General features: G+C 26.4%; 1 protein-coding gene across 1 annotated transcript in view; it reads left to right on the top strand.

Moving 5' to 3' along the window:
- Positions 1-19,877, top strand: part of LOC135931015 (synapsin-3-like) — a 53,352-nt gene extending 33,475 nt beyond the window's left edge. The window contains exons 6-11 of the mRNA XM_065467864.1: positions 5,390-5,452; positions 9,292-9,434; positions 15,781-15,855; positions 17,180-17,282; positions 18,582-18,691; positions 18,882-19,877. Coding sequence (XP_065323936.1) covers positions 5,390-5,452; positions 9,292-9,434; positions 15,781-15,855; positions 17,180-17,282; positions 18,582-18,691; positions 18,882-19,725 — 1,338 coding nt within the window. The 3' untranslated portion in view covers positions 19,726-19,877. The remainder of the gene's footprint in view (positions 1-5,389; positions 5,453-9,291; positions 9,435-15,780; positions 15,856-17,179; positions 17,283-18,581; positions 18,692-18,881) is intronic.
- The last annotated feature ends 257 nt before the right edge of the window (positions 19,878-20,134 follow it).

Here is a 20,134-nt window from a genome sequence, read left to right as displayed (position 1 = left end):
GTGCTCAATTAATGATTTAAAATTGGAACTATAGTGGCTCTGAGTGGACGGGCGGGTGACCTCTCATTTATCTGAATATAAATTTAACTCTCCGGCCCGCCCAATGTTTGAAAACTATTTGATGGGGTTTGTTTGGTTTTCTTTATTTATTTACTTTAAACTTATAAAAGACGCAATATTTATGAAATTAAAATATATACTAATTTGAAAAACCCATTTTCTACTCATTTAAGAAATAATTTGAAATTTATTACTTTAAAAATATTTTCAACCCCAGCAGCTCAATTATTAAATTTTTTAACCAGTTCATCGTAAATCTTTAGGCTTTGTCTAATTTTGACACAAATAAAATAATCTGTATACCTCCCGCACCCGAACATTAAGTACTTAATAATATGAAAGAATAAGTGACAAAAATGATACATAATTAATTCCTCCTGAGTCAAGTTAATCATAAAAATAACTTTTATAAGATTAATTATTTTATACTACTCACCTATTATATTAATATATAACATTATTTACATTCTAAGCCTCTTTTTATTATAATTTAAGCCATTATTATAATAATATAGAATATACTTATATATACATAATTATAATACTTTCAAATAATTTGCCACAAGCTCGTTTTTATAAAACGCAAATAAAAAAACAATATTTTTCTCTAACTACACTTAATATAGTATAGATAGTATACAATATAAGATAAACGTAACATAACACAATGTCTGGGCTTTGAAATTCATATTTTTTTTAAAATAATTGTCCAAATAATATTCATAAATATTTAGGGGGAGAGAGGGTGGTTGTGCAAAAAAATTGCAAGAGAAGAAAAATCACATATTCAAATATTCTACATCAAAATATAACGATATTTATCATTGAGAAACAGAATATATTTAATATTTTATTTTATTATTATATTATAAATTAAATATTATGGAAATATATTAGAAAAAAAAAATCTTTTTGAAGATTTTCAAGACCAAAATTATTATATTTTTTTAATATTATATAAAATAATAATTTTATTCAATTTTAGGACAAGTTTTTTAATTAGATTTTTTTTTAAATACAAGAAAAAAGAGTTAATGGGTTCCCACTTTATAATAAACTGTAAAATGTATATAAATCTAACACTAGGATTTTAAAGAGTTCTCAATTTTATTATATAAATATTTATAAAGAAACTTTGATTCCCTATATACTTTTTAAAGTTTTAAAAAAGGTAAAAGATGTTAGGTAAGCCATGTCGCACGATTAGGCATTTCATAAAATATAGAAAGTAAAAGACAAAATAAATACAGCGCCACTCAAGTTTAGAAGCCAGTTGACTATCATGATTGTATAATATTTATTATGGTAAAATGAATAAGATTTTATATTTATATGTGTAATTAATACATAGTAAGTGTGTAATGTGTGCAAGTCGCCATTCGCCAATTTTCGATAATATTTTTTAGTGAATAATGAATGTTTAATTTTTAATATCACAACATCAATACACATAAAAATATAATATTTACAATAAAAGTCAAAAAATAATTGCAAAGAATATATCTTTTAAAAAAGTTTATCTTATTTTAATTATATAAAGAATAAAAACGAATTATTTTTAAAGAAAATATTTAATAATAATCTATATCTTAGATAATTGTTCATAAAATAACATTTAAAAATGGTTATTTTATTTCAATAAATAAAATACGTAAAATAAAAATGTCACATTTCACCTACCCTACCAAAACTCTATTGTATGATGACTACTATTAACTTCTAAATATTAATATGCTTATATAAATCTACATACAATTATATATATATCAAGAAATTTCAAGTGTATTTTTTTAAAGTCATTTTTTCAATATACAAACGTAAATGTTACACTTATAAGTTACAATTATGTAATTGCAAAATAATTGTTGAGATATTTAATATATATTACAAGCATTTTTTAAAAAAATATTATAATGGAGATGATTTATGAGATGGGTTTTTATATTCTATTACTATGTAATATAATATTGTAAAAAAAAATATTTTATATATAATAAAAAAATTTAATATAATAAAAAAATATGGACTAAAAATATATTTGATGACAAAAATTTAACTTTTTATAATCGTTTATTATAAATTGAGCCTTAGGTGTACCTTTTAAAATAATGAAAACTTTGTCATAATACCTTTAAATCGTTTATATTATTTATGGTATATGGCTCGAAATATGGAAAATACAAGTGTTGCAAAAAGTTACTTTTGAAAAGTAACTAGCTAAATGTTACATTTTGAATAATTAAATAATTTAAATTTTTATATAACTCATAATTTATTAATTTTTTTATTACACAAACAAATTTCACTCATTTTCATCAAATTAGTTTAAAGGAAAATACAATTTAAATAAAGAAATAATTGCATTGAAAAACATATATATGACTATGTAATAATCTGTACTCAAAAATACCAATATATTACAGTAAGATATATTTATATAAAATTTTTATAAACTAAGATAAAAACATGTAAAATCAAAAATAATAAATATGATTTTTTTAAAAAATACACTATTTCTTTTGTTTTAAATACAGTGGATAATAGTAAAATATTAATTTTTACCAATCCAGTGAAGATTAGGGTTTTTTTTAATTTAATTTGTTGAGTAGGCAAAATTTTGTCCAAACTGGACACGTTCCTAGTTGGAACTGATATACATCTGTTTATTATAAAGAAATAGTACATCTTCTTCCCTTAACAAATTTTGATGGTGTGCTAAATTGCTAATAAACGTTAAAAAACTATTATTATATTTTTTTTTGTTTAGAATTTACTTTTTTTTAACATTAATTTCTGGTTGTTTGTTATTATGAAATTTAACCTTTGTAAGTTGACCATTCAATTATAATTTCGTTTTTTTTTTCAAAATGGAAAGATGTGATCAATATACAGAAGATGTTAAGTAAGGTTTTAATAGGGAGGCACTGAACTAGGCCGAGTCTTCGTTAGAATATAAAACTATGGTCATTTTTAGAGGTTTAACCAATCTCATTAATGTATCTGTATGTTATATATGCAATGTAGTATTATTTTATGAAGATGTAATATGAACAACTGTAAAAAAAGAATTAATAATAGGTCGGAGATGAAAATTTATCTTGTATAAGTTTTTTATTTAAAAATGTATAAAATCATTAAATAATATTGTAAATATTTATCATATTCAATTTTCATGAAATTTCGCAACAAATTGGTTATAAATTTTTATTAAAAATGGAAAGAAATGTAAAGAAAAGAAAAGAATATATATTAAATATTAAAATTAAATGAATTTTTATTACGATCTGAATTTTGAAGCACAACTGTTCATATATCGATCATTGTTTAGAAGAAATTTTGACATCCCTAGATTTGTATTTTACCCTACTCTTTGGTGTCCCTCAATTTCACTTATTTAATTCTCAATGGAACTTTAAAGTTCTAGTTAACTCTTGTCAGATTAGTAGGGAAACAAAGAATCTGGTAACACGAATAGTATCGCAAGATTTTTTTCAACTTAAGGAGGCAAAATTTTATTTTAAAATTAACCGAAGAGAGAAAAAAAGAGTTTTTTAGGAGATTATTAGATGATCTTGACCGAAGTTGTGCCCCTACCCAACGATTCTGCTGGGTAATAATATTAATTATATTTTTTAAAAATATACCCGTGATCAAAAAACAGGCTTGATTTTAGGTTAGTTTATATTTACTTATTAAGATTTATCACGATGGTAACCTAATTTTTTTAAAGTTATTCAAGTAATATAACGTATTGGTGATTAAAATCACGATTCAGTTTAAACGCTGGGGCGAAAGTCACTGTTGGATCTGGAGTCATCCTAGGATTAAATTAAAGCTAATCAACCGGGAAAAAGAGTGACAACTCATTAGAAATCCTTTTAATAGAGAAAAAAACTATTTTGTAGAGTTATAAATTTTTAAACACTTTTAAATTTTTTTTATATTATACACCAAATGAACAACGAGAATAGATGCAAATATTTTACTTTGGTGTCAACACCAGTTTCATTTTTTTTACTATAAATTTTTCTGCCGTAATAATTTGTCTTATGTTCCATAGTTTTTTAAGGAACTAGCTAATTCCAAAAGCAGGATTGTGAACCCGAGTTCAGGTTCAGAAATTTAAAATTGTTTTATTGGGTATTTTGAGGCTACAGACCAAACCGAGACTTTTTATTGACAACCCATCGAATCCGGGATAAAATGAACATGGGGCAGGTTCGGACCTCTTTGTAGAAAATCAGTTTTGATTCAATTCCTGTTATAAAAATTTCCGCTAATAAGTCTAAAATTTATTAACCCAAATTCTGGTTTACAACCCTGCTCAAATGATGCATATCAATAAGTTTAAAAGTACCTATTTGCTTATTTTTAATTAAAATATGAATGTTCCTTCTTTTCTTATATTATTTCATTAATTATGTACTATATAATAAAATAAGGATTAAATATATTATAATATAAATTTTTCTTGATAATTTTATTGACATGAACTATTATATGCGGAGTAGGATAAACTCTTTTTTTCTTATAAACCGATTATTATAAGATTTAAATACACAACTCTTTGGATCATATATATTTTTCAAATTTGATGTACTGTATGTCAATTGTAAATTACTCACTTCTCGTAAAACTCTCTAAAAAAATTTTATTTGATAAGTTTTAGTATCTTGTTCAAATAAATTTATATCTTATTCAAAAACAAAGTTTTTTTTTCTTTCTTATTTTTTAAATATTAGATAGGTTCTTGGGGTGTTAAAAAACTTAATTAATTATTTTGAGGATACGATTTAGTGTTGCTATGCTCGTAGATATGGCAGAAGGGTTTCGACCTCTATATGCCAAACCTGGAGGCTTACATTATAATTATGGCTAAAATCTTAATCGGGCCGTTTAAAAAGAGCAATAAAGAATAATGTATTATAAGAGAAAATAAATTATAATGTAACCTCTCAATATATATTTTTTTAAAAATATGGTCATATATTATAAATATCTGATAAAACTTATCCATATTTTTTTTATAAGCCCAGGAACTAGTGTTGTTAAACGGCTCGATTTTTTAAAAACGGACAATTCATATTTTAGCCAAAGAAAATATTACGCAAGCTTCGAGATTCAGTTTATAGATGTCTAAACCATTCTGCTCTTTATGAGCAAACCCTCTAAGTTTGCGTAATATTTTTTGTTTAAAATATCGGGTTCGCCGTTTTTAAAAATAGAGCCTTTTAATAACACTACCCGGAACCAGGGTTCAAAAAAATACGTGATTAATTTCGTTTTGTAATCTAATTCAAACCTTATAATTTTTCTTTATTATCGATAGATGATTACGCCGAAATTTCCGATTGTCGTCAAAATAGGACATTTTCACAATGGGAGTGGAAAGGTTAGCTAATTTTTTTTTTATATTGAAACATTTATCATTGATTGATTATTAAATTTTTTATTACATGCATATTTAAATAGAGGTGGTAATTATATAAAACAATTCCACGCAAATAAAAATAAAGGAGTTATTAGTCTATCCATTTCTATAAATTACCTAAAATTTGTGGTATAAAAAAATTTCTAAAAAATAGTCCCCACTATCATTGCACCGATTGTGTAAAAATTACTCTAAGTCCTAGGTTTAAATTTTTCTTCTTCCAGCAATACAGTGTGGCGATTAGCTTTCTAATCTTAGAAAATTTATTTATAAGAAAAAAATATAATAACTATGGGAGAAAAAAAAATACATAAATAATTTTATGTTATATTTAAATTGAAATAAATTATTATATATTTTTTTTTTTAAATTATAAAAATGCAATGATGCATGTAATATTTCTAATACAAAGATTATACGACAAAAAAAAAGAAGTCATAAATATATATATATATTTTGCATATAAGATTATACTATGTATAATTAATGTAAATAATTTAAATTGGTAAAACCTTCTTTTAGCCATTCTCACTGGCAGAACGAGATGGGAAAATATACTATACTACCCTTTTGTCGTCTATCAGGCGCGTAACCAATGGAGGGGGGGGATTCCCCCCCTATCGCACATTTTAAGCTAATAAAAATTTTACCCTCCACCCCCCCCCCCCCCAATTAAAATTTTACAATTATTTGAGTATCAATTTTCTAACATAAAACTTATTTTTCATAAATAAATTTTATTAAAATTTCCTTTCCTTGTGAGTACATTAACATTATTCAAAAATATTAATAAAATGGAAAAATTTTAAGCATAGAGATTGAAATCAAATGGTAATTTATTTTATTATTATATATAATTATTTTATTAAATTCAAAATTATTAGTAAGTTAGAATTAATAAGTATTTTTAATATTAATTATTAATAAATATCTATAATTTTTTAAATATTTTATCTTTACTTCGATTTTGTAGAACAGAAGAAATAGAAATACAAAAGTTAAATAAGGCTGAGCATGAAAAAAAGTAATGTGTCGTCAGAAGCGATATCATTATTTGAATTCAATTGATCAATCAGAGTTTATCATTGCTGCTAGTTGCATCAATAAATTATTTTCCTATAGCTCACTACTTTGTAGAAATTTACAAAAACCATTAGATTTGGTTCAGGTTATTGATTTGGCGGAAAATATCTATGAACAGGTAGATACGATAAGAATGAATGTAGATGAATATTTTCATAATATTTATATAGACGTTGAATCGAAGGCTAAATTTTATGATATAACACTAATTAAACCTCGCCTAGCACCTGGGCAATTATTGAGATGCAAAATAAATATTGGCTCAACTGAAGAATATTATAAAATATCAACTTTCATCCCATTCTTAGATACTTTTTTATCGCAAATAAAAGTACGGTTTTTAGATAAAACAAGTCTTTAGCAATCTTCAAGTTTTAATACCCAAAGATCCATCTTCGTTTTCTAATGCCACTATTGGTAAAATTGAATATTTAGCAAAATTTTATTCCTATGATATTGATACTGAAATCAATTTAATCAGTGAATTCGAATTGTGGTATAAATATTTAGCTATTTTACCTGAGCATGCTATTGATGCGCTCAATCGGTGTAAAGAAACCTTGGCTCAAATTCTTAATATTTTGAAGTTGTTTTATATTCTACCATGTTTGCCTATTATAACATGTACGAATGAAAGGACTTTCCAACTTAAGAAGGTTGAAAACATATTTATGAAGTACTACTTCCGAATCTCGGCTAAATGGGTTAGCTCTGTTAAATATTCACAGAGATTTGGTTCCAACGACAAACAAAATTCTAGATGAATTGGCAACATTCCCACGAAAATTAAAAATCACATTATAATTATAGTATTTAATAAAAAAAAATTGTATAATATTGTATTTGATAAGAAGTTTAAAAAAACTTGTTTTTTAAATTATTTTCTAGTCAATATTTTATAGTGTTGTTAAACACCTCGTTTTGAGCCGATTTTTAAAAGCGGCTAACTCAGTTATTTATCCAGAAAAATATAATGCAAGCCTGAAAATTTTTCTCATAGAAGGAGCAAAAGTCTAGACATATAGTATCGAAATTTCGAGGCTTAGTTAATATTTTTCTGGCGAAAATATTGAGTTAGCCATTTTTAAAAATCGGCTCAAAACGAGCCGTTTAACAACATTAATATTTTATACACACTACTATTAGTATTTTCAATAAAAAAATTAAATTACCCCCCCCCCCCCCCCCATAAGAAAATCCTGGATACGCCACCGTCTATATATGTATATGATTGTAAAATAATGCTTCTTAAAAAAATATAAAATATCCTTCTGACATTTTCTTTCTATCTATAATTTTATAAATATATGAAGATACTAAGTTATTATAGTGAAATCAGGGCCTTCTATAGGGTTTACTATCTAGTAAAGCACTGCTAGCAAAATTGATAATTATAATCTAAGAAAAAAAATTAAATGAAAAAGAACTAAATAGAATGACATGACATGATATTATAAATTCTAGGGACTTTTTAGTGACGGACATGAAATGTGTGTAGTTAGAAAAAAAAAATAAAACACAAGTTTAGAAAATATGTTGATTGAAACATAAAAAATAAAATACAAACTCATATTTTTTTAATAATTTTTGCAATTTCAAAAAAAAAGATCTTTTTAAATTAATTCTAAAAAATGAATTTGACAATTTATTATCTCAAAATAAGCTCATATAACTCCCCTCTTCTAACTCAATACATTTTTTTTAGATAAGAGCAGAAAGCTTCGGTTTAATATTTCATAGACCTGCAGAAGAGGTACCATTTGCACAACCCCGATTTTAGTTTTTTAGGTCCGGCCCGCCCCGGCCCTGATTTTTTAAATTTTTAGGCCCGGCCCGGGTACTATAGAAAAAATATTTTAGGTCCGAACTTGGTATATTCAAAAAATTTTAATATACAGAGAGGAACATGTGGTATACATTTTTGGGTAGACCTAGCAACCTAGCAAAAAACTTTGTTGCTGGAATATACTTAGTGTGCTTTGTAAATTCATTAGTATCCCATAGTTAAATTGATTAGCTGAATCACTAGGTTATTTTTGTTTTGTCACATTAAACCAAATATTTTTTTTTCCTTTATAAAACTAGTATTTGATAGTGTTTTATTTGTAATACCATTATATGTTTATATCAATAATTTCGTCATATAATTGGAAAGATACATCAATTATCACCACATTAAATTGAAAGTTAAGCGATAGAAAATCATGATTTGTTTTAATTTCAGAAGGGAACATATGTTCGTTTGGTCATGGTATATTCGAGTACCTTAAGATAATACGAATATAAGGCCTAATCTCCGATTTAGAATTATAGTGAGCTGTGCATATTATTTTTATAGAGATCTTGAAATATCTTTAATCATTCTTTGAATTAATATTATGAATTAAACTCAAATATTTTAAAAATTTGGAATTGTTATATAAGCCCTTTTCTAATTGGATTGAATGTCAGGCATGTTTGATAAACATTTAGTTTGATTTTCTTATATAACTAACAGCGACTTATGGAGAAGTCCAAATAGAGATTCAATTTGAAATATAAATAAGCAGAAGTTTATAGTTTTGTATTTTCTAAAATAACTTTATTATTATTATTTTACAATAGTATGGCATCCCCATATCTGATATATAATAAAATATGTTGGGGTGAATAGAATATCAAATAAATATTATATAATTAAATATTAATATAATGCAAAAAATTAAATATAAATCAAGATAAAGATAGATAACCATTATGACTTCCAAGACATAACAAGTATTATAGCTGTTAGCGAATGTTATTCTACCATAGAACCTTACATCGAGAGCAAGTACGATATTCACGTTCAAAAAATCGGACAGCATTATAAAGCCTTCATGTAAATCTTTATATATATATACTAGTGATCTGCATCGGGCCTAATTTTTCAAGCCCGGCCCAAAATTTTTCTAAAAAAAATTTAACGACCCGGCCCGGCCTGAATTTATCTAAATATAGAAATTCATTTTTATAATTACTTAAAATAAAAAATATATGTTATATGTCGTTAAGTTTCAATAAATAAAATCAAATATTTTTATTTTACATAAAAAATTCAATATAAAATTGATAAATTTAGATATATTTAAAAAAAATTCCAAGGTCCGACCCGATCTGGCTCGAATTTTTTAGAAATATAAGGCCCGGCCCGAACTGATTATTTTAAATATAATTAGGCCCAAGCGACTCGGGCCGGGTACGGGGGCCTAACTTTGTAGATCTCTAATATATACTACCATAATTCCAATTGGATTAGCATAACTTTTATTTTCTTCATAACTTTAAAAATTCAACATAAAGTTTAATATATACATGGTAAATCGGGGCTGCCAGGTGTTAAGAGAAAACAGATTCAATCTCAAGGAAATATAGTTCAGTCTAGATAAAAAATAAACACATGATTATTATGATGTCGTGTTATTATTGGATAAAACATATTAGAATGAAGAAAATTGATAAACCTAACATGTTTTTTGAAAAAATAATCAATTACTGTTTATAAAATTATTAATTATAAATAAAAACCTTAAAATGCTAGAAAAAAATTAATGCGGTAGAAATCATAAAATTGCGGGAGATTAACAAGTGTGCGAATTTATCGAGAGGTTATAAACTAAAAAATACGGGAGTCTCCCGCTGATGATGGGTATAATGCATGTGAGGCAGTTTGTCTGAAAAACATATAGAATCGAGGCAGGTTTTTGGTTTATTAAGACCCACATCTCCAATCTATATAGTTAAGCAGATAGTATATATATTCATTAAAAATTTTATGCGTGCTATCGAATCTCCAATTAAATCTAAGTCTCTAAAGGTTGTTATGGCTAAGTATTTGAAACGATACTAAATTTTTTGGAACGCTACTCTTGATTGTTACACAGAATCGATTTGTTTAAACTTCAGTTTAGGGGGATCTTTATTTGTAATACAGCATGATTGGAGCTGATTCTGATCTCGAATTTTCCTTATTAGAGCTAATTGCTTGATTGCTTAGAGGAGGAAATTTCATCATCTAAAAAAGATCAGATTAGGAATTTAATTTTTGGTACCTTAAGAAACTCCTGCGAGAATTATGTTGCCAAAATTGTAAATTTGGAATATAATCCATCATTATGATGTATAAAAAAAATTCAATGATTTTTTTATATGACACCCGTTGATATTAAAAATTTGTTCACTATTAAATTGCTGATTAGAATTGAACGTGACGAGTAATTAAATAATTTAAATGTAATATGTTAGCGTCAATGTGTTATTTTTTCAACAGATCATTATTTGATTTTACTAGAAATGTATCCCATCATGTTTGACTACTCTATGAAATTTCAGACATTATTCCATATATTAGATTTTCCTTACACAGTCAAAACCCGGATAATTGCGAAGCGTTGGGACTGAAAAAAATTATTTTTTCGCACTTATTTTAATTTTCGCAATTATATGATTAAATATAATTTTTTGTTAATATACGTCAATTTTGTGTTATTAAGCTTTACAGCTATCAAATTTGGCATCTTTAAAGTACACCTATTGCCTTTATTAAAAAAAAATTAATGATTAAAAATATTATTTTCCAATTTGTCTCTAATCGGGATATTTTTAAAAATTTTTTATATAAATTAGTTTAGGATGATCCAAAATACACAAATAAAATCATATGAAGATTTCTTTTCAAATTTTATACATTCAATAATTTTAGAGAAACATTTAATAAATATATATAAGGATGAAAGAAAAATATTGTTTGTTACCTCTTTACAATGTTGTCTATATTTATATCTAAAACACTTAATAAAGTCTTAAATTCATTAATTATAGCAAAATTTGATAAGAAATCTAAACAACTTGAAAGTTGTAACAAGAAATATAATATTTAAACCTTACTTTAAAATGTGCTAACTAAGATAATACTTAAATTTATGTAAGACTCTGTTAAATAAATTAGGATCAATCAATGATGAATAAATCAAATGAGTGAATAGTGATAATCCAATTTTACTTAATGAGAAATGTTTTTAATTTCCTATTTGAAAATTTGAATTGTCAAATTAAAATTACAACACACATGATATTTTATTTTCCTTTATCATATTGAATATATAAACAGATAAATAATTTTTATAAAATTAATTAATTTGAAATAATAGCCTTCTTAATGATTCTTGGTCCTACAAATTAGGTTATGCATACGGGATAAAGATGTCATATTCATTTATAGCTTTGCTTTTATTAGGTAAATAATGAGGTTTGGCTATCTCTTTTATAACTTTATTTAAGTAATCAAATCACTTTCTGCACATACCTTTATAGGTAATAAAGCAAATCTTATTATTTATATTTAAAAAAAATAAACTTTCCAAGTCGGCGCTCACTCTTTTATAGCAGATGTGTGAAATTAATATCTTTTCCTTTTATAAATCTCTGAAGCCACCTAGAATTATGAAAAATTTTAGATATTTATAAAATAAGAACCACCTCATCAAATGTTTTGCTGTAAATTCTATCTTTTTCTAACATGAAAAGGCCCTTCAGATTGCAATTTGGGCTCAATATCTGTGCAAGCCAAATTTATAATGCTGTCTTTGTTTTTGGAAAGCTATTTTTCCTAGTTGCTGGTAGTTTATTTAAGGCATTGTGATAATTTTGATTCTATCTATACTAAATTTTCTATAATAATTTAAGCATAAAATAAGAATTATGTGATACTCGGTAATTAAGCCCCTACCCTCAAATAAAAAAAACTCATTTGGGTAACATAAATTTAAGGGGTTGATGTAAATTCTAAAATAATTTTTTAATTATTTATTGGTAATCTCCAATTCAAAATTTACCGCTTCGCAATTATCCAATAAAAATAGCGTTGTTAACATATAAATGGGACTTAAAATTTTTCTCATTTAACCGATATTTCGCAATTACCATTTGCATTTAAAAAACTATATGCCATTATAGATTTCAACAAAATGGCGAATTTTTTTCACATTTAAAAATATTTACACTACACTTAAGCGTTATACAATTAAACGGTATTGACTCTATTTTTTATATAAATTTTAAATGACTTAAAGATTAACAGAAAAATTGTCTACAATGTATAAGATAGGTATGCCAAACATGGTAGAATATTTTTCAGGTAAAATATGATTTTTAAACTTAAAAAAATACGCTCAAAGAATGATTTAAAGTTGTAAATTGCTGGAAAAAACACATTGACGCTAATATATATAATAGCACTGTATATAACGCGTTATATATACCCTCCCCTCCCTCCTAAATAGGTAATGTCTTTACCATGTTACAAAAATAATAAATTAAAGTAACTTGTTACTTTTCACTTTATTCCTTACTTTCTATTTTCATATTACAATCATATTTATTATTTAATTTTTAGCCTTAATAGATACATCCTTGGAAAAATTTTAAAATACTAAGACTTTATCGATAGAATAATATACCCCTCGCCATCCTCAGCATCTATTGACTTGTTTAATAGGTAGTGCTGAAATTGTTTATGGGATAATTGACAAACAATTATAATAGTTATAATAAAATTAAAAGTTAATAAAAAATTGTTTAAAAAATTAATATATTTATAGAATAAGCATAGTCGTAATAAAAAAAATCTGGCTGAAATTGTTTATAGGATAATTGACAAACAATTATAATAGTTATAATAAAATTAAAAGTTAATAAAAAAATTTTTAAAAAATAAATATATTTATAGAATAAGCATAGTCGTAATAAAAAAAATCTGTGTTATTATATCTTTGAATTTTGAGATTTATATAATAAGCAAGCTCATTCAAAGTAATGACTTGGGCACTTTTTAAAAAGGGAAAATAACCACGTTATCTTTTTAAATGTAACTGGGGCTTATTATTTTAAGAAAGAGTAACGCGAAATATAACTACGTTACCCTTTTGAGTAACGTCTACTTATAAAATCTTACCATTTTTATTTGGCCTACTGTCTTTCCGTTCGTAATCGTAAAAATAACATGTTACTTGCCTAACAATGCTGTCGAAAGCTTTATATTATTAGATTATTGCGTTGTAAATATATGATTGTGTATAAGGATAAGAGAGGAAGGATGGATAGTATATATTTCTATCAAAATACTATTTAGTTTAGATCTTCTATATATTATACATTAATTCAATGTCTGGTTAGTATATCTACATTATTTTTATATTTTCGTGTGACTAAATCATATTTCTTCTATGGTCTGCTTTATTATGATTAATTTACTATTCTTCTTTTACCAGGCGCGTACGCAGCGGGGGGGGCAGGGGGACAAATCCCTTCCCCCCCCCCAAAGCCAAAAAATGCAGATGCCGGATTATATTTTTCAAAAATATTATTGTTAATATTAATTTATATTTGTTAATATTTATTCTTATCTCTTATATATATATATATATATATATTTAATTACATTTATTTATCACATTCATCTACTAAGTTATTTTATCAATCAATTTCGATTTCAAGTTTTCCTTGGCGTAATTTACCTATTATTTTCAAATTTTAGTGGCGTAATATTTATCTAAATTTCTAATAAAATAATAATTATCTTTGAAACTCCTTGTCCAACAGGGAGAAAAAAATTGCAAGCTTGTCCAACGAGATCGAGTCTCCGCCACAGTAACAGCTATTTTGGAGTTAGAAGAGCTGATTATTAATGCTATTACTGAAATATCACAATGGCTTGAAAGAAATATTTCCTCAGAAGCAAGAAAATTATTGGATTCAATACTTATTCCAAATTTTTTTTCTCATTAGAATGTATTATTTAATTATACAACTATTTTATGTAATACTTTTCAAAAACATAACATTGACTTGATTAAGAAGATGAGAATAGCGGAGAGCATTTTATTAGAACTCAAGGAAATAGAGCTAGTGTTGTTGAAGAATTTCATATTTTATATGTTATTGTTGAGTCAAAAGCAGAGCTATACGTGTTAAATATTTGTCCCCCTCGACTTGCAGCAAGCAAGCTCATCATCAAAACATTAATATAGGATCAGTAGAATATTATAAAACAAATGTCCCCTCTCCCAACCTTTTTCATATGGTGATAGAAAAAAATATAAATATTTGTTATATTTTTATCATGAAGATGTTAAAATATCTTATGATGCCTTATTAGCTGAATAACTATGATTAAAAGATTAACTATGGTTGATACAGTCCCAAAAAATGCTATGGATGCTTTTTATTTCAAACACATTTTAGATTATACTCCCAATTATTAAAATGGTTATATATATATTAGCAGCTCTTTAGTAAACTAATGAGAGAACATTCACTTTTTTAAGAAGAATAACAGAGCCTTGCAGAGGTACCATTTGCAGGACCAGGCCCAGATTTTATTTTAAAATTTTTTCCGGCCCGGGTTTTTTTTAAAAAAATTTTCAAGCCCGGCCCGGCTGGCTTAGCCCGAATTTTTTAAAATAAATTATATTTATTTTTGATATTTATAGCTAATAATGGCGATTTCAAATATTTGGTTTTAAAATATATAACTCGGCTCGGATATTTTTTCTTAAAAAATTTTCAGGCCCAGCCCGGTTGTTTTTAAAAAAAAAATTACGAGCCCGGCCCGGGTATATTTAAAAAAATTAAAATACGGTCCGGCTCAGGGGCCGGGCCTGCAAGTCTGTGAAAAACATACCTATGAAATACAACATCTGAAAGTAGATTGAATGATTTGGATCTTTTGAATATTCATAGACATTTAACGCCAAGCAAGGATTGATAATTGAAAAATTAGCTCAAAACATACAAAATACAATTATTCCTAAGAAACTTTTTGTGTATTAATTTATATTTACAACATTTAAATTTTTTATACTTTATATATTTTAAAAGCTCAAAAAATTCAAATTTCAATTTTGGGTCATTTAGGTGATTCATATCGTGGGTTATATTCACTTTATATTTTATGATTCACATTTAAATGCCGGTTTATATATATAATTTTTTTAATTCACATTAGTTTAAAATTGTGTATTAGAAAAGTTATTAATCCTAATAAATTTATGCTTAGTATTTTTAATTAAAAATATTATTTCTTAAAAAAATTTATTATCCCCCCCCCCCCAGACCAAATTCCTGCGTACGCGCCTGTCTTTTACCTATACTTGATTTCATAACTGCATAACTGTTTATTTTATTTGTAGGAGGAAATCCATCTCCGGAAATTGGAAAGCTAATACGGGATCGTCTATATTGGAAGAAATACCTGTCAATGAAAAGTTAATTTGAATTTTTCTTTTTTAAATATAATAGACATCTAATTATGCCTAATAACTCCCCTCTAATACCTAATTATATACATAAGTTTCAGAATATAATTTAATTTTAACGAATTTTTTCTAACATCATATTTGACAGTATATTTAATTATTTAGTACTTAGAGATTAAATATATAGTCAGTTTTGAAACCACCCTATAATTATATACCCATTACGAGAAACTTTCCTTATTCATGTTGAACTAAATATTTCCGGCAATCAGTTAATATAATGTGTAAAGATAAAAAACAGGATTGTGAATATATTCGTTATAGTAGCATTTTACTGATAATATTCATTTTATCAGGACAAACTTAACTTTGGTGTCGAACCGAACCACAAAACCTAATGAACCGTAAATTTCCAAACCGTAAATGAACCATCATAAGGATATTTAGAAAAGGGAAAGTCGAACTGTTATGAATACTGTCACACCGATTTTGAAATTATATTGACTTTAAAAGGAATCGAAGAATTATTTAATATTTTAGAAAAAATTACAGGTTTTATGTTTTGTATGTTATAGTTCGTTACTTAATTTATTATTTTTTATTCATGTTTTATTATGAAATAAAATAAATTGAACTCATTTTTTTTATATTAGTTTTTGCTTGGTTTTTTACTCTTAAGTTTTTAAAATATTTTTGCTTCGTCTTAATTTAAAAAAATATATATATATTTATATCAATATTTTGAGTCAATATATTAATGATTTATAAATATCAGAGACCTGCAGAGGTACCATTTACACGGACCGAACCGGATTTAAAAAATATCGATCCAGCCCGACCCTTGTTTTATATTTTTAGGACCTGCTCTGCCCCTATTTTTTTTTAAAAAAATTTTCAGGCCTAGCCTGGATTTTTTTAAAAATATATCATATTTATTTTAAATTTATATATATAATTGCGATTTAAAATATTAGGTTTTAAAATATACGCGCTGCCCGGCCTGGTACGGGTATATCAAAAATTAAAATAAGTTCCGGCCCGTGTATCCGGGCCGGGCTTAGGACCGTGCCTGCATGTATCTGATAATTATACAAAAAAGATACCGCAAAATGAGTCGATATTCGATTTGTTCAAAAATAACCTAATTGGAACCAATCATTTGTGCAATTTTAAACCAAAAATTGGAATGGAACCGAACCGCGTTATACTTATCGATTAGACAAATATAAAAAATATTAATAGTATAAATATTTAAATTAGATTTTGACTTAAAAAAAGAAACAATTTTAACGCTTTTCGATTCAATAAATAATTAGATTTTTTTAAAATATAGATACAAGCTTTGGGTAGACGAATGCTCTAAATTATTCGGCGGGTTGGATATTTTGGCGGTGGAGGCCATCAAGGCTAGAGAAGGAAGGGAATATATTATAGGGGTAAAAAAAATAGTTTTAAAATTAATATTTCAAAAAAATAAATAATTTTTATAAATTGTATAAATTTGACAAGTGTCCATAGATTAAATATTTCATTTTTTTTACTATAGCGAAATTTAATTAAATCTAAAAAAACCGTTTTAAAAATTGATGGCTTAATATTCTTTAAAAAAATATTGACAAAAATTTATCGAATAGATAGGTAATGATATTTTTTTTAACAATAATGAGAATACTCCTTTTTTTTTATTTCCGCTATAATATTATTACTTTGTAAGTAAAACTTTTACCTGGAGTTTAAGATTTCTGAAAAAATGAGAGGTTTCATTGCATTGAATGCAATAGAAGATTGAATTTTGATTAAAATCAAATAATATTAATTGTGGGTCCCAAATAAAGAAATTTGGTTCAAACAAAAATTATTATTTTTTAAATGTAAATCTTACAAAAATTTGCATGACAGATAACTAAGGACTAAACGCCAGATTTGTAATAAAAATACAAACAAGAACATACCTAAAAATTAGCCAATTTTAATATATTTTATATAAATGATTAGAAAAGCCAATTGAGTGGTTAGGCAGTGCCAGTGTATTATTTTTGAAACTTGTTTCTGTTTAGACCAGCCAATTCAGATTTTGAACTAACAACCTTATTCTGTGATGTTTTTAAGTGTGTACTAAATCTGAATAGCCTGACTCTTTTTATTCAGTTTAGAGGAAGCTATAAATATGGTAAACAGATTTCTATTTAAAAATAAAATGAATCACTGTCTTAAGTGGGGGGGGGGGGGTAATCTTTTTTTTCGGGATTAGCCAATCAATTTTGACAAATATTTTTAAATTACACGAGGACAGACCTGAGCGCCAATCCGGTCTAATATCGATCGGGCATGTGGGTCGATCTGACTCGAGCAGACATTTATTTTTTGATTTAGTTTCATTTTGCATCGATTTTAAAATTAATTTCCGACCGGGAATAGCTCAACAAAATAAAACTTTGTTTCCATAATCTATTTATCGGATTAGAAAAAAAAAAATTTCGTATTGGGTTACCTAAAAAAAATGTAGGTTCTTGAGGTATGGCTATTTTGATTGAAATTTTTTGAAGAATGGTTTAAATTTCAAATTTTTGTGATGAGAAATCATCACCCTTCTTCCCGACTATTTATTTTCTTCGAATTCCCCATCTATCATAATGTTGAAAGCTCTGTCAAAATTGAGAAAAAATGATTCTACTTCTTGATAGGTTACAATTAAATTTTCATAAATCTTTATATTTTTACTTTTTAAAAAAAAGGTGAACGATTGCTCGATGAATCTATTAGGAGAGTCGCAAGAAGAAGATAGAAGAATCATAGCTGAGTTAACTGTGAATAAAATGGAGCAGTCGTTACTTGTTCTTATCAGGTTATACAAGCTCGTGTTTTGTTAAGAACTTTAACTTATTTTGAAAGAAAATAATTCTGTGGTCCTTCATTAAAAATTAGAGAAAAGCATATTTGGAAAATATTTAATAACACCTCAATAAGTAAAAACATAAATATAACAGTTTCTATAAAATGGTATTTTAAAGCTAAACTATTAATATGTAAAATAGTGAACCTTCACCAACCGAACATCAAAGCGATAAGAGAAAATCATCTATCCAATCCAAGACCCCTCAGCAACAGTTGCAGCAATCCTTAGCAACGCGATCTCAAAGCATGAAAGATATCGAAAGCAATTTCACTCCCCGTGATGCCACCGATTCAAGTCGAGAAAAATTTGATTCTTCTCCTGATAATTTATATTATTATCAGCACACAACGTCGATCCCTTTGTCTATACCAAACACCAATGTTAAGGAATATGGCAAAGGAAACGCGCGTAGTCAAGATAACTTGTACGGCCTAGCAACTAGTAGTGGTGGGCAGACTTCTCAAACGACAAGAGCTGGCGACTCTAGACCACCCCCAATTCCACCTCATCCAAAGAATTATACCGCTAATTATAATACTCTTAAATCTACTAACACGACCGATGCCACAAATAGGTTGTCGCAAAAATCTCAAGCAGCATATATAGCTCCATCGACTGTGGCTTCCTCTACGATGGCCAATATACCACCAGCTTCTCGTTACCCGGGACAAAGCCCGTCTCGCCAAAATTCTTTAGTTAAGATTTTGGATTCCTCTGCTGGCCACCAGGATAGCGTAATGTCTTCCCCCAAAAGAGATAATATCACTTTTCCCACCAGTAATGCACCTAAACAGCAACATAGAGATCTTATGGATCTTGATTATGGTGCTTATAGTGGTTCTTCAAACACTTTCGATAATTTCGGTGATAGCGTGCGATCTAGATCTAATTCTTATAGCAAAGAAAAGGTTGACAAAGATATTGTAGGAGATACTATGGGTAATTTGAGGAAAACATTTGCCGGAATTTTCGGAGATTTATAGACATCCTCTAAAAAATTTTTAGCAGTACACAAAACAAACGGAATTTATTTGTATTTTTTTATAAATAAATTATTTATTTTTATAACACACAGAATTATGATCAGCTTTCGCTTATATTTATAATATGATCTACAATAATTTGTATAATATTGTTGTTTTTATCTTTTTTTTTTGATTGTCAGTGTATCCCCAATACAAGCATAATAATATTATTATTATGTTTCAACCAATAAAAATATTTCCGATTAAATAAAATAATAATGATTAAGTCTATAAAGGTTAAAAAACATTTAATCATGCTCTTTTTGAAAATACTTATATATTATCATATCATAAATATAACTTTGATACAAGCTTTATCAAAGGGCTAAACATTTTGAAAGTTAAAATCAATGGTCATATGATCAAA

This window comes from Gordionus sp. m RMFG-2023, chromosome 1, assembly GCF_954871325.1.
Source record: "Gordionus sp. m RMFG-2023 chromosome 1, tfGorSpeb1-WG-v2, whole genome shotgun sequence".
In the NCBI taxonomy this organism is placed as follows: Eukaryota; Metazoa; Nematomorpha; class Gordioida; order Chordodea; family Parachordodidae; genus Gordionus; species Gordionus sp. m RMFG-2023.
Note: the sequence above shows the minus strand (reverse complement) of the source record. Positions and strands in the feature narration are given on the sequence as shown.